The 13,509-nt window shown below is 41.7% G+C and overlaps 1 protein-coding gene across 23 annotated transcripts in view; it reads right to left on the reverse strand.

Moving 5' to 3' along the window:
* The window catches only part of Arpp21 (cAMP regulated phosphoprotein 21), a 163,692-nt gene that overhangs the window by 114,127 nt on the left and 36,056 nt on the right, over nucleotides 1–13,509 (reverse strand). For 8 of the 23 annotated variants that reach the window (XM_036194195.1, XM_036194194.1, XM_036194190.1 and 5 more), the window contains exons 1-5: nucleotides 3,940–4,023; nucleotides 3,685–3,854; nucleotides 1,718–1,881; nucleotides 938–979; nucleotides 176–265 (exon numbers count right to left, since the gene is read on the reverse strand). In XM_036194195.1, coding sequence (XP_036050088.1) covers nucleotides 176–265; nucleotides 938–979; nucleotides 1,718–1,843 — 258 coding nt within the window. In that variant the 5' untranslated portion in view covers nucleotides 1,844–1,881; nucleotides 3,685–3,854; nucleotides 3,940–4,023. The other 15 variants (XM_036194196.1, XM_036194192.1, XM_036194186.1 and 12 more) reach the window with 7 other exon arrangements.

The raw sequence follows: 13,509 nt of genomic DNA on the forward strand, positions 1-13,509 counted from the left end.
AGCCCCAAATGTCTAACTATGCAGAATATCTCAGAAACAGGGGATGAAGCAAGAAAATGCTATCTTTCTCCAATTCCCATTTTCTTCCCTAAAACATCCTTTAATGTCAAAGTAGTGATTGGTTATTCACACCGAAATCTAGTCATGCAAGTCCTTCTCAAAGCAGACTTTATACCTGGTCTTGATGACTGTCCCCTCCAGGTCTAGCTGAAGACTCTTCGCAGACAGCCAGGCTTCGGGTCAGCTTCCCTTTGCCTGCTCCTGACTGAAAATTGAGGAAGGTGGGTAAAAAACAGGAAACATTCTCAGTCTGTCAAAGCATGGCCACCACATTTGCACAGACATTCCCAAACCAGATTTCTCAAGCCAGGATCTAAAGTGCTGTGTGATTCTGTGCACAAAGCGCTAAGAAAGAACCAGAAAGCCCCATGCCAAAGGAGAAAACACAAACTTATGCAACAGTTTTTCACTATCATGACGCATGTGCATGAAGGGTGAATGGATGCCGCATTTGTGAAAATATCAGAAGAAATGCCCAACAATGAATTTCCATTAAAACTAAATTAGAAGATTCCACAAAGGAGGTGCTCCAAGCACTGAGCAACACTGCCCAGTTATTTCTAGGTAGAAATCACTTAGAAGATTGAAATGTCTACTCTAAATTTTATCCAAAAACAAACAAACAAAAGTTCCAGTGGATGTAAATTGAAGACTGAACCTTTGGGTGTGAAAAACAGAGAAATTACAATACTACAGGTGTTCAGTTTGTGAACAAGAAGCACCCATATCAGAACGAAAGGTTGAGGGTCACAACCACACTGTAACGGGACAGCCAGGACCACCCCAGCCTCTGGGCCATGGGCACATCTGCAGCTCTGATGAGCAATGTGTGATTTATTGTAACTGGTAGTGACTCCTGGAACCTGAAGATCCCTACCTTGGACTTTCTTCTCTCTTGGTTCTGAGCCGCCAGTCGTCGCTGCAAGGTAGAAACAGAAGAAAACAAATGGTAAACTCCAGAGAGGCAGGGAGGAAGCCGGAGAGGGATTCAGGAGAGAAAAGGAAATGGGGAGCCATCATCATTGACAATGGGCATCTCCTCAGTGGAAGCAAAGGTATTCTGACCACTAGGAAGGGCACCCTCCTGGCCAAAGTCCCAGTGTTTTGACATATGTCATTGACATAGCCCTTTCTCCTCAGCACAAACACAGGTGAGAAGAGAAGACAGCCTGGCTGATGGTACATGATGGAATCATTGACCTTTGACAAGAATGAATTGTGGAAAATGCTAACACATGTGTAAATCAGTTCAAGGAAAACCTGTAGTATTTTCAAGCTCAGTTGTCCTTCCCTGGACCAATACTTGTTCTTTGTAATTCACTTCCATATTTAATCCTGTCTCTCTCCCGATTCTTGCATAGAAAGGGAATCTATGTCAAGACTCCAAGAGCCTCCAGCCCCATCTGTAAAGGCCTTATATGCACAGCTTGCAATGGTCTAGCAAGGGATACTGGGCTCCTGTATGCAAATTCAGTAATTAAATATGCTCCTTTGATGATATTAGTTTTCATTTCTAAAGGTATTTTATGGAATCATTAAAAAAACAATTGGATGAGGATTTTTCCATTGATCTCCTGGATCCTTAACTACCAGATTCCTAAAGCAGTTTTAGATACAACCTGGAGGTGAAAGGCCCAGACAGGTCCCTCTGGCTTACCTGGAGTTCCAGCTTCTCCTCTTCATCCAGACTTTCTGATTTGAGGATGCCATTTTCTGGGGCAGACTCTGGCTCAGTCCGTCCTTCCTCCACTATGGCTGGGTTCAGTTCTCCTTGCTCAGACATTCTCCCAGATGCAAATTGAAACAATGAGGTTTTAGGCCCTAAAAGGTTACAGTATCAGAAAATAATATCAGTGCAGGGAAGCGTTTCCAATTACTCTTGAGCTCTCTTGTGCCTCCCTGTGAATTCACATCCAGAGGTGCAGCCCAGCATCCCTGCCAACTTGACACACTCAGGAGGATAGAGCAAGACAACATCAAGTAGCAAATGCAAACACAGGACGCAGGTGCGTCACCTCAGGCCCAGCCCTTCCACGCACACACCGGCATATATGCATGCACCTTCTGTCGAAATGAATCAACTCATCTTAGCTGAGACGCGTTGCTCCTACTCAAAGGTTAGTCCCCACATTCTGCTACAGAGTGAAAGAGGAATGTGGATAGTCCCCCCTGCTTCAACAGGTAACCTCTAACTTCCGAGTCAAGAGGTCTTACTGATGGAAGGTGGTACCTCACATACAACTCAGAAAATTGTTTTAAAGTTTCAACTATGGAAACACTTCCCTAGCAGCAAGGGACACAGTGCATCATATTCAGGGACAAATAAGTGGACAAAAGTCAGATGGAAAAGTTCTGATTTGGTACAAACCTGGGATCTACTTTTAACCAAGAACTTTCCAGGGTCAGCACATTTAGGCCTCAAATTAACAACTAACAGGAGTAGCAGCAGCAGGAGCAGTAGCCACCCCCCCCCTCCTTTAGGTTCCTGCCAGGTGCTGCTGCTGCCCCTGCCTCTCCACACTCACAGCACTTTGCTCCCCAGGCAGGAAGTGACTTTGTTGACTTTAATTCCATTATTGTTTCCCCCACCCTAAAAATCTCTGGCACTTCTTTCTCTGACGTGTTCGTGCTCACAAATCATTTATCGTTTACTTGTTTACTTCCTGCTCCTTTCTTTAACTATGAAAAAGTAGAGGGAAGGAAGGAGGGATAGAGGAAGGAAGGAAAAAGTGACAGGGAGAGAAGGGAGGGAGGAAGGGAAGAGAGGGGCAGGGTTGGGCCAGTGGCAGGCGCTCAGAAAGTCTTTTCTTTGTAAATGTCCCCACTACTCACTGCCCCGTCCTAACCATTAACTGGCCTTGGACAGCCTGATGTCTCTGAGGGGGGCTGCATTAGCATTTGCTCATTCGGTGACTTTAGTTTCTGCTAGAAGCAGAAGGCAAATGAACACGGTGGCAAATTCATTGCTAATTTGCTAAAACCTACCCTGCCAGAGTAGACGGCCTGTAACAAAAATTTTTCAAGTACACGGACCTGTTTGGCAGAGGACTGTGGGATTGTAGAAGGAAAAGGCTCCCTAAAGGAGGCAGAGGTTTGAGCTCGTTAGTTTGCTGGTTTTAAATTTGGGAAAGTTTTAGGATTTGCCGCCTTTGGGTACATTTCTTCTATCTCCGTGTCAGCCAGCATATGTGGCTAACAAAATAAAAGTTTCATTTTCCCATAGGTGAACAGCTTACTTTCTCTGAACAGTGTCTAGGGCGGGAGGACAGAGAACTTCTGTTCCCCTAACTCAATTTTCAGAGTGTTTCAGATAGAAGAAGAAGAAGAAGAAGGAGAAGGAGAAGGAGAAGGAGAAGAAGAAGAAGGAGAAAAAGAAGAAAGAAAGAAAGAAAGAAAGAAAGAAAGAAGGAAGGAAGGAAGGAAGGAAGGAAGGAAGGAAGGAAGGAAGAAAGAAACAGTGAGGAAACTGAGCTCCAATTTTCAAAACTACAAGCCCAACGACACCCCAGCAGACAGGTCCTGACTCTGAGGGCTGCATGTGGTGAACTAGTCTATGCAGACAGGCATGGCAGTTCAAGGAGAGCAAGGAGAAAATATGGAGCTGCAGCCCCGCAAGTGCTTTACCTTTCACGCAGAATTCCAGCTGTAGGTCTGGACTGGCGGCTTCTGTCGTTCTGCCCCAGGAGAATCCACACAAGTGATCAGAGGTGACCGCCGTCCCATGTCCCCATTAGCAGTTCAGAATGCCCATCTCCAGGCAGTTTCCTTACACGGTTTGACACATGGTCGACAACCTGAAAAGAGAGCAACAGTAAATCATCATGGCAACAGTTGTGGCGGTCGGGAGAAGCACACAGTAAGTAAGACTGGGTTTCTAACACTAATGACCAGCTTCCAGCAAATCCCTCTCCCAGCTTGCTCCAGCTCCACCTGTCCCAAGCTGCCGGCTTCTTCTCCAATGAAGGCTACAGCCGGCTGTTCAAGTCAGAGCGGCACCCACGCAAGGAGCTAAAATTAACAACTGAATTATGCACCGAAGATTACTCACTTCAATTTTAACCTTTTTTAGTGAAATCTCGCACTTTGTATTATAAAAAAAAAAAAAAAAAAACAAGTTTGTGTGTTTGCCTCAATGAGAATCAAAGTCACCTACATGCCAAAGGTTTGTCTTTTTTATTTCTAAACCAAAGCCTTTGTCTAAATTACAGGTGGATGTGATATGCTTTAATTCTTTGTCTATGACTCTTCTGTGAGAGGTATCTTCATGCAGTGTATGTATAGGCTTTGTTTTAATGAGGCCTTGTCTGTAAAGTTTAAGTGAGAGAGAAGAAAGCAGAAAACGTTCGCACTGGCACAGTTGAGAGAGCACTTTTCATTCCAGACAGTTTGCAAAGCATCCCTTACATCCCCTTCATGGTGAACAACTCTCCACTTCCCTCCTTTCCCTCCCTACCGGGACAACTCTGCCAGCTGAACATTCCCTGTGACAGCAAAGAATTGCTGTCGCAGCAAGCAGCAGATTGGCACACTCCAAGCCCCTTGCAAACAATGCACGCTCTAATGTTCACTTTCTTTTCTAGTAACTCCTACAGGAGCAGCTACACAGACAGCTTGAATGCAAACAGAGAGTTGGGTTCCTGATAGCATTTGCCAAAAGCAAACCGCAGCCCAAACCCAGCCTCCGGGAGTGGGGGTGGGGGCGGGGGGCACACCCGCTGAGTCCAGCAGCAGACACACCTCTAGAGTCCTATAGCCTGTGAAAACACAAGCTGCATCCAACCACAGCACTGAAGGTTAGGAACCCTCTCTCCTTGCCTTCCTCCCCACCAGCTTAGATGAGCCCGGCTGGTTCCTTTCAGATTTGGTAGTGATGCTGTTAGTAGCATATTGGGTTACAAAGCCATTTGTGACACAACTGTTGAAAACACAACCAAGCATCCCATCGATGATTTCTGATGTGTTCATCTTTTATACCAAATGGATATCTTTGTTTTAAAAATATACACCTTTTTTGTTAGAAATCGTATAGCTATTGGGATAGGCAAGCACACATCTCCCACAAAATAGATCACTAATTGAGAGTCAGTTTTTATTTTTCTGTTCTGACCTCCTATGCCATGGCTACTATGACAGATGCCCGATTTTAATTAAATAAAAACTAAGAAATGATCGATTGCTTGCAAGCCCATTATTTAGAACAAACACTCCTGTTAGATAAAGTTACCAGGTGTTTTTTGTGTGGTTTTCCTTTTCCCAAAGTGAATGAAGTTATTGTGAATTATCACAAGCCTTTGCCTCATTTTCCTGTCCCTCACATTTTGCACAGGGCCATTTAATCCAGCAGGCAAATGACAATGGAGTTTCAAAGCTAAGCCTCAGATACTCACACTGGCTTCAGTAGGAGGATGTAAGATATAATTTTTCCCAAGAAGACTGAACAAACTCCTGTTCACGTAACTACCCAAGTGCCAACAGCCTGGATGTCTGTGTGTGTGTGCGTAATTTCCAGGACGTGTTTTGAAATAGAACTGAACTCTAAAGTCAGCGAGGTATTATTCTTACACAGCTGAATCATGAAGTCATCATCTCCCAAGATAAAAGAGAATATGGGCATATGGGAGTGAGCAGAGAGGAGCATATGGATTGCAAATATTTTTGTAACTGATTAAAACTGTTCTCTTTGCTGAGGAAGCAATGCCAGCAATCCAGACCTACTCCAGCTTCCTGTGGGCCAAACAACCCCACTCATGCATTGCCATTTCATACGGATCGGGTCCAAGTGTTCACATTTTTATCAAGAACCCAAACTATATTTAACAAATATATTTTTCTTGGCAAAATTCTGTTAATAAATTTTGTTATCAAATTTTAATTTATATAATAAAAGGACAGAAAGGGCTTTGTTATGTAATATGTAGTATATATAATACACAAAAGACAAGTCACTGGAGTTCTTTTACTGCCATTGTTATTATTATTTTACATTGAATAACTTTTAGGCAAATGTGTGTATATGGACATGCATGTCCCACAGCACCCCTGGGGCAGTCAGAGGACAACTTATTGACATTGAGTCCCTCTTTCCACTAGGTGTGAGCTGGGGACTGAACTTGGATTGTTAGGATTGCCACAAGCACCTTTATCTGCTGAGTCATCTCAGAGCCCCAGAAAGGCTATTTTAATCATGAGTTTGGAAGTATTTCTTAGCAGAACCCATCAGTGTAATGAATCTACAGGAAACTGACACAATGCTCTCAACTATTTTATAGAGAAAACATCAAATAAAACAATGATCATTTCAAATTATATTAATACTGCTTTCTTATGTCTCAAGCTTGCTTTAGAATTAAAAAAAAAAAAAGATAGCATTTGGGATCCAAAGGGAGAGAAAAGAGGGAGAGGAGATAATAATATAATTCAAGGCATATGTGTAGTCTGTATATTATTCCCACCAATAAATTGCATGTCTCCTGTTGTATGTATCTTTGTGTTACATACTCTAATCACTGCAGAACCATGTAGAATTTGATTTGAATTCCTGTAGGATCTTCCATGTCAGGGTCTATCTAAACGGGAAGTTAAAGTTGAATTCTGTCTACAATTTGCGATGCTCACTTCATTAGTCACTCCTTCCCAATATGTGACAAATTAACCCAGGGATGACTAAGCTGAGGCTAAATTAGCATAAGTGTTTCATGAGAAGACAACAGAGTCAAGTGGCAGGATGGTCCCTCCCACAGGCTCCAGTTCTCCGGGTCCCAGATCTGCAAATGAAAATGACTTGCATTTTGAATGACAGAAGTGACTTGTTGGTCTCCTTTGTAAGGCAGAAACGTGGCCTAACTGAAACACCATCCATTCTCTAAAGACTTACTTGATTAAAGCTTATAAAGGATTTTTGACATTTCAGATTATGTGTAAAGATGGTTGAATTTTGGAATGAATGCCCTTCAATATTGAAGCTGTTTATATATCAATATCTTCAGAAAGTCTGAAAAATCTTCTCAAAGTTGAAAGAAACATGGAATTGTAGCATAAATTTAACAATAGTCCCATAAATTTAACTTCCCAATGATAGACCTAAGTTCTAATATACATGTGCGAGGCACTAGACCAGGAACTTTAGCCTTTGGTTAAATTGTTTTTGTTTGTTTTGTTTTGTTTTTGTTTTTTGTTTGTTTGGTTTTGGTTTTGTTGTTGTTGTTGAACCAAAACACAACAAATATTTTAAGACGATTAAGCTTGCATGCAAATGAGAAAATTGAGAAAACATTTTGGAAAATAAAATTAGGAGAATACCTCTACATTTAAGAAAAGAAATGTTCCTGCTAGAAGTCTAGGAAATTGAAATGTTCTACAAATATCCTTTTTGCAAGGATATATTTCATGAACCTATTTTTATTAAGTTTTTTTCATACAACATCATATGTATAGATCTATGCCCATGTGTGGGTATGTTCACCTAAGAGAGAAAGGTGTGGATGCCAAAGCTTTGGAGACTAAAATGTAGCTCCATGAATACATGGATGTCTTTAAAAAATGAGGAAGATCCGTTGTCAATGAAAGCGTCTAGGGGGAGAAAAGTCAAGTATGGAGCATTTACTTCTTCACATAAAACAAGCCTTTATCAAGTTCCCACTATGTCTGGAGATAATCTTCAATAAGACCTGATATTCCGGTCAAATGATGCAGCTTCCCTTGGAATTTGTTTTTTGTTTATTTTGGATATGATATGGATAAATAATAAGCAAATTGCTATCCATTGTGAAAGATCAAAGGTAGAAAATGCAAGCACAAGAGGGAAAGCTGCCGTCCCGCCTTTCCAAGGTTCCCCAGGCATCTGAGTGACAAACACGAACAAAACAGTTCTGTGGTGTAACCTGCCCTGTCTGGGACTTGGAAAGTACATCATCCTCATTACCTTAGCCATCTCACCCATGTGCTATGCTCCTTAGTTCTTTGTCAACTTGACACAAGCTAGAGTCTTCTGGGAAGTGGGGATGTCAATTGTGGAATTGTCTCCATCAGCTTGACCAGTTGGCAAGTCTGTGAGGCATTTTCTTGATTAACGATTGACCCAGCCCACTGTAGACAATGCTACTCCTGGACAGGAGGTCCTGAATTGCATAGGAAAGCAAATTGAGCAAGCCATCAAGAAAAGCCAGTGAGCAGTGGTCTCCATGCCTTCTGCTTCTGTTCCTGCCTCCAGGTTCCTTCCTTGAGCATCTGTCCTGGCGTCTCTTAATGATGGACTCTTACCTGTCAGCTGAAATAAACCCTTTCCTTCCAAGTTTGGTTTTGGCTAGTGTTTATCTCAGCAATAGAAAGCAAATCAGATTGTGCTCTTACCCACCCAGGACACCAAGCACTACTCTGACAAAAAAAGACAGCTCTGCAGTTCCTTTCTCCTTCAAATCCAAGGAGTCTGGGTGTAGTGCAAACTGTCAGGAATGGCAAACAGAGCTGGGTGGGGTGAAGCAACTGATCAGTAGCTTTGTTATGTTTGTGACCCAAGCTTTTTAATACAGTTTTTATTTTAATTGTAGGCAAAATTTATTGAAACAAAACGAATCAATGGCCCTGCTACCAAGACTCTAACAGCACTGAGGCTAGTTCAGTTTGACTGACAGACTCTTATCTAGTTCAAAGGTTTTTCAAATGGCCTCAACTTTCATACAAGTTACTTCTGTTTTTTGTTTGGTCATTTCTTTGTTTATATGTATGTGTTAAAGTACATGCTATGGCATCTGTATGGAGGTCAGAGGACAGCCTTAGGGAATCAGCACTCCTTTCTATATGTCTGCACTGTCAATCAAACTGAGGTCATCAGGCTTGGCAGCATGCACCTTTGTAAACCTAACCATCTCACTGGCCCCATCACCCTGTATTTCTAACATCATTCTATCAAGATGCACTGGTCCATTGACTTCCAAGCAAATGTAATCTTTCATTAAAAGATTACATTAATCAGAGAGTAATAGAGTCACTGCAAAGCACAGCTAACAGACATCAAATCCAGGGGCTTAAACAGGACTCACTACCAAACAGTAACAGACTGAGTTCACATCAATCATTTGACCTGGGGTGTCGGAGATCTTTTCAATCACTCTTGTTCCTATTATGCTGGCTGCCTTGGCAATATAAGCCATATTTATTCAAGCAAAACAATTCACTCACAGGATATGGCAACAGAGGGCCTCACGTATATTTTCCCTGTGGCATTATCTTCTACCTCATAAGTGAGCCATTTAACACCACATGGACACTGCACCTCAGTTCCTGATAACAGCAGTTTCTTCCATTATTTTGTCCCGAGTTCACAGGCATAGTTGGGCTAAACATTCTGCTCAGTCTCTGACTATCCTGGAAGCCATATGCCCCAGGTATCAGAATGCCCTAATGTCTGTGTGTAAACCTGTCTATTCCCTCCTTCCATGTTCAGAGCCCACAACATCGTCCTTCCCTCCTTCTCTCCCTCCCTCCCTTCTCCTTCCTTCCTTCCTTCCATCTTTCATTCCTTCCTTCCTTCTTTCATTCCTTCCTCCTCCCTCTCTCTCTCCCTCCCTCCCTCCCTTCTTTCATTTCTTCCTTTCCCTTTCTTCCTGTAGGTGTGATATATACATGTAGTACAGTATATAATGCATGAATACATATATGGGTAAATACACATGCTTATATATGTGTAGAAGCCAGAATAGAAAGGTTGGCATTCCATTTTATCACTCTCCACCATTATTCTCCTGAGACATGGTCTCTTACTGAACTTGGAGCTAGGCTAGCAGCCAGCAAGTCTCAGCAATATTCCTTTCTCTGCCCTCAACACCACTAGTATTGCAGGCATGAACCTGGGCCACACACAGCTTTTGAAGTGGGTGTTGGGACTTTGAATTCAAGTCTTCATGCTTGCATAGCAAACACCCTTACACAGTAAGCCATCTTTTAAACCCCAACACCATTTTCTCTAGAGGTTGTGTAGGAAATCATGTCTTCCTGATATCCAGATCAAGTAGGCACAGAGGTTTCAGGAACACATGATCACTTTTCTAATGTAAACGTTATATCAGCAGGCCACGTGCACCATCTAGAAATGAGTGTCAACCTAATCTTGAAGCAAAATGCTAGGACCTCAGGCTTCTGTGGCACCCTATTATTCTGAGTAAACGTAAAACAAATTTCCTAAAAACATGTCTAATGCTATCACATGACCTTGCTTAAACATATATTTTCTTAAACAGTTATCAGGGTCACTGTAATGTGATCTTCTGCACAAAGCATCAGTTACCTTAGCGATGGGAAGGGGTGATGAGGACCAGAAATGATGCTTCCGCTTAGTCCATAGACCTAAGTTCAGACCCATACAACATTTAAAATAATCCCCCTTCTATAGAGGCTAAGAAAAAGACGTTTTTCTGTGACTTTTATTGGTTATACTTTATCTCGGAACAAAGATTTATTATAAAATCTATGCCTTCCATCCTGGCTTAAAGAGTTCATAATATGAAATTCATCATCACAAAGAGGAGAGGCAGTTTAAAAGGAGAGTAAGTATTAATTTTAACAACCATTAGCATGTTTGACATGAACTCTTTTCCCCTGCATTCCTACATAAGGTGCAAAGCACCTGTCATTTCAGAACAATGAAGCCTGGCACATGTGATGCTGTTCCAGAGGGAGCGGGCGGGGCGTTTGCAGGCTGAAAATGAAGGAAGGAAGAGAGACTTCTACAGCATGAGCAAAATCAAGAAAGCCACTATGAACTGTTATTTGTTGGAGGATTGAAATGACCATAGTCCTGGTTTTCTTCCACATTTTTAAGTTAGAAGAAATAGGAGAACTCCATTAGAACTCCAAAACTCCATGGTTTTGCTATGGCAATGCTTAGCATTCAGTATCACAAATGAGTAGTTCGTGTCTCAATGTTGCACTTTCAGAATTAGTATCAACAAACATGTCTTTGCTAAATATCATTGCAAAAAATCAACATGGGACTTTAAACCATGCACCCAAGACCTTCATCCCCAGCCCTACAGCAAAAGTAATAAAGGTTCCCTAGAAGCTAGGAAATGAAAGGACATCTTCCTGAAGTGAACAGATGCAGTGCAGGTCTAAAGGGACTCTCTGGTTATAGAAGCTCTCATGGTATAGATGGGATCCACTCTCAGAGTAGGAAGGGGGGTGGCAGAGAGTGAGAGTACTGAGTGTAACAGAGGGATGCAGGATACCCACAAACAGCATATGAGACTTCTGGATGATCACATAGGGTGCTTTTACTAGCATTTTGAAAGTCAGTCAATTTTTTTAAATTATGTGTATGTTATGTGTGTATGTGTGTGTGTGTGTGTGTGTGTGTGTGTGTGTGTGTGTGTGTGTGTGCAGGTATACATTCATGTATGCATGTGTATGTGGAGAACCCATGTGAACAATATCCTTTTACTCCCCAACACCTTATTCATTCAGGTAGCATCTCTCATTCAATGTGAGAGCGCACCAATGTGGCTAGTTAGGCTAGCTAGGTAAGGAAGCTTGCTCTGTCTTTGCCTCCTGAGTATTGGAATTACAGAGGAACCAGGATGTCCACCTAGCATTAGCGTGGATTCTAGGAATTGGGACTCTGGTCCTCACACTTGCATGGCAAATCTTTAACCACAGAACAATCTTCTCAGACAGATAGAAAATTCTTTGCAAACAACTCAGTATCTATACCAACAGAAGCAAATACCTTTGATTCAGTGTTTACAACATGATCAATTTTGACTGAGTTCACAGTTACTCAATTTATACTGTGCCAACCCATCTATTTTTACCAGTCTCCATGAAGAAATGCCCTAACTCTTTAGTGCTAATCCAGGTGACTTGGATCCCCTCTGGGTCCCAATACACATGATCACTCTGTAGCAAATTTCAGAATTTGAACTCAGGCATAAAATCCTTCTCATCTCACTGTTACATAAGCTGATAGTCACCAGGGTTTGTACCTGCCTCGTCTACCAAGGGCACAGTGCCTAGCACACACTAGCATTTGCTCTTCTAGTGAATAAAGCAAGGCCCCAAAGATTTTCTGGCTACATAGTCAGTGATGGTCAGGTATATTTGGACCATGTTTGTGCTTCCTGAACCTGTAAGTGAGGACCTCTGGTCACTCTCAGACACCTGAGAAGCAACTTGATGAGTTTAACTAATACTGGAAGGTACTCAGAGACAAAGTCATGGCATGCTCCTGGATCCATGGATGCATTATTTGGCAAACTCTGTAGTGCTAGGCACTGATTTAAAAGTGCATTTCATAGGAACTCACTACATGGAGCATTATACAGCCCTGGAAGAGGACAACAGAGAAAGGAAGAGACAGTGTACACTTGAAGGGGTCATTGAACAAACAAGAAAGCAACCTGGAGGGCTGAGGAAATAATAAGAGCATGGAAGATAAGAAACATCTTTTTGCCAGCGGTGGTAGCACACGCCTTTAATCCCAGCACTTGGGAGGTAGAGCCAGTCAGATCTCTGTAAGTTCGAGGCCAGCCTGGTCTCCAAAGCCAGTTCCAGGAAAGGTGCAAAGCTACACAGAGAAACCCTGTCTCAGTAAAACAAAAAAATCAAAACAAAACAAAACATAAAAACAAAAAGAAAGAAAGAAAGAAAGAAAGAAAGAAAGAAAGAAAGAAAGAAAGAAAGATCTTTCTTCTTTCTGTGTAATTTTCCTTTTTCTCCATACCACACAATGCACTATTGCCTCAAATTCCACACTGATGATGCTATATACATGGTTATTAAAATGCATAAGCCATCGTACTGGGATCAACATAATTTTTAGAAATAAATTAAGTACTAATAAATCATATTCAACAATCATTCTTTTTCTCAGACATCCTATAAGAAGGGGCAATTTGAAATTCAAGATACTTGAATATACTTGTCATTGACTAGCTTTATCTATTTAATTTTGTTCTGATGGGTAGCAGCATTTGTTGGAATTTTTCTATCACAGTTAAACGTTTAAAAATCTACTCAGGTGGTAGCTGCAAGACAGTCATAACAGAGTTAGTTCAGAATGGCTATGGATACACTAAAGAAAAAGGTTCAGTTCAAGATCTTGAGTTCTGGCGAAAAAGTTATGGGATGGTGTATGGGACATTTTTTTGCCTGTCCTAGGAGATAGCTGGGCAGGAGAGTTTTATGTCTTCAGATGGAAGTTGTCATGTAGATGTTCTGGTAGGACATAGGCACATTTTATGAAAGCAGATATGCAGAAGAATGTCTCTAAGTCCTCATTTCTACATTGAGTATTTAGCTTATATTTGTATTGGTCTTTAAATATAAATGTTATAATAAAATTTCCCATTGACAAATGTGTGCACTGGACTCTAAGTTCCTTGGACAGGAGGTCCTCTGGCCAGTGTATCCCTCAACTGTTGCTTCACACTGAGCAGGTCCACAGCTAGTACCAGTTGT

This window comes from Onychomys torridus, chromosome 7, assembly GCF_903995425.1.
Source record: "Onychomys torridus chromosome 7, mOncTor1.1, whole genome shotgun sequence".
Taxonomy (NCBI): Eukaryota; Metazoa; Chordata; class Mammalia; order Rodentia; family Cricetidae; genus Onychomys; species Onychomys torridus.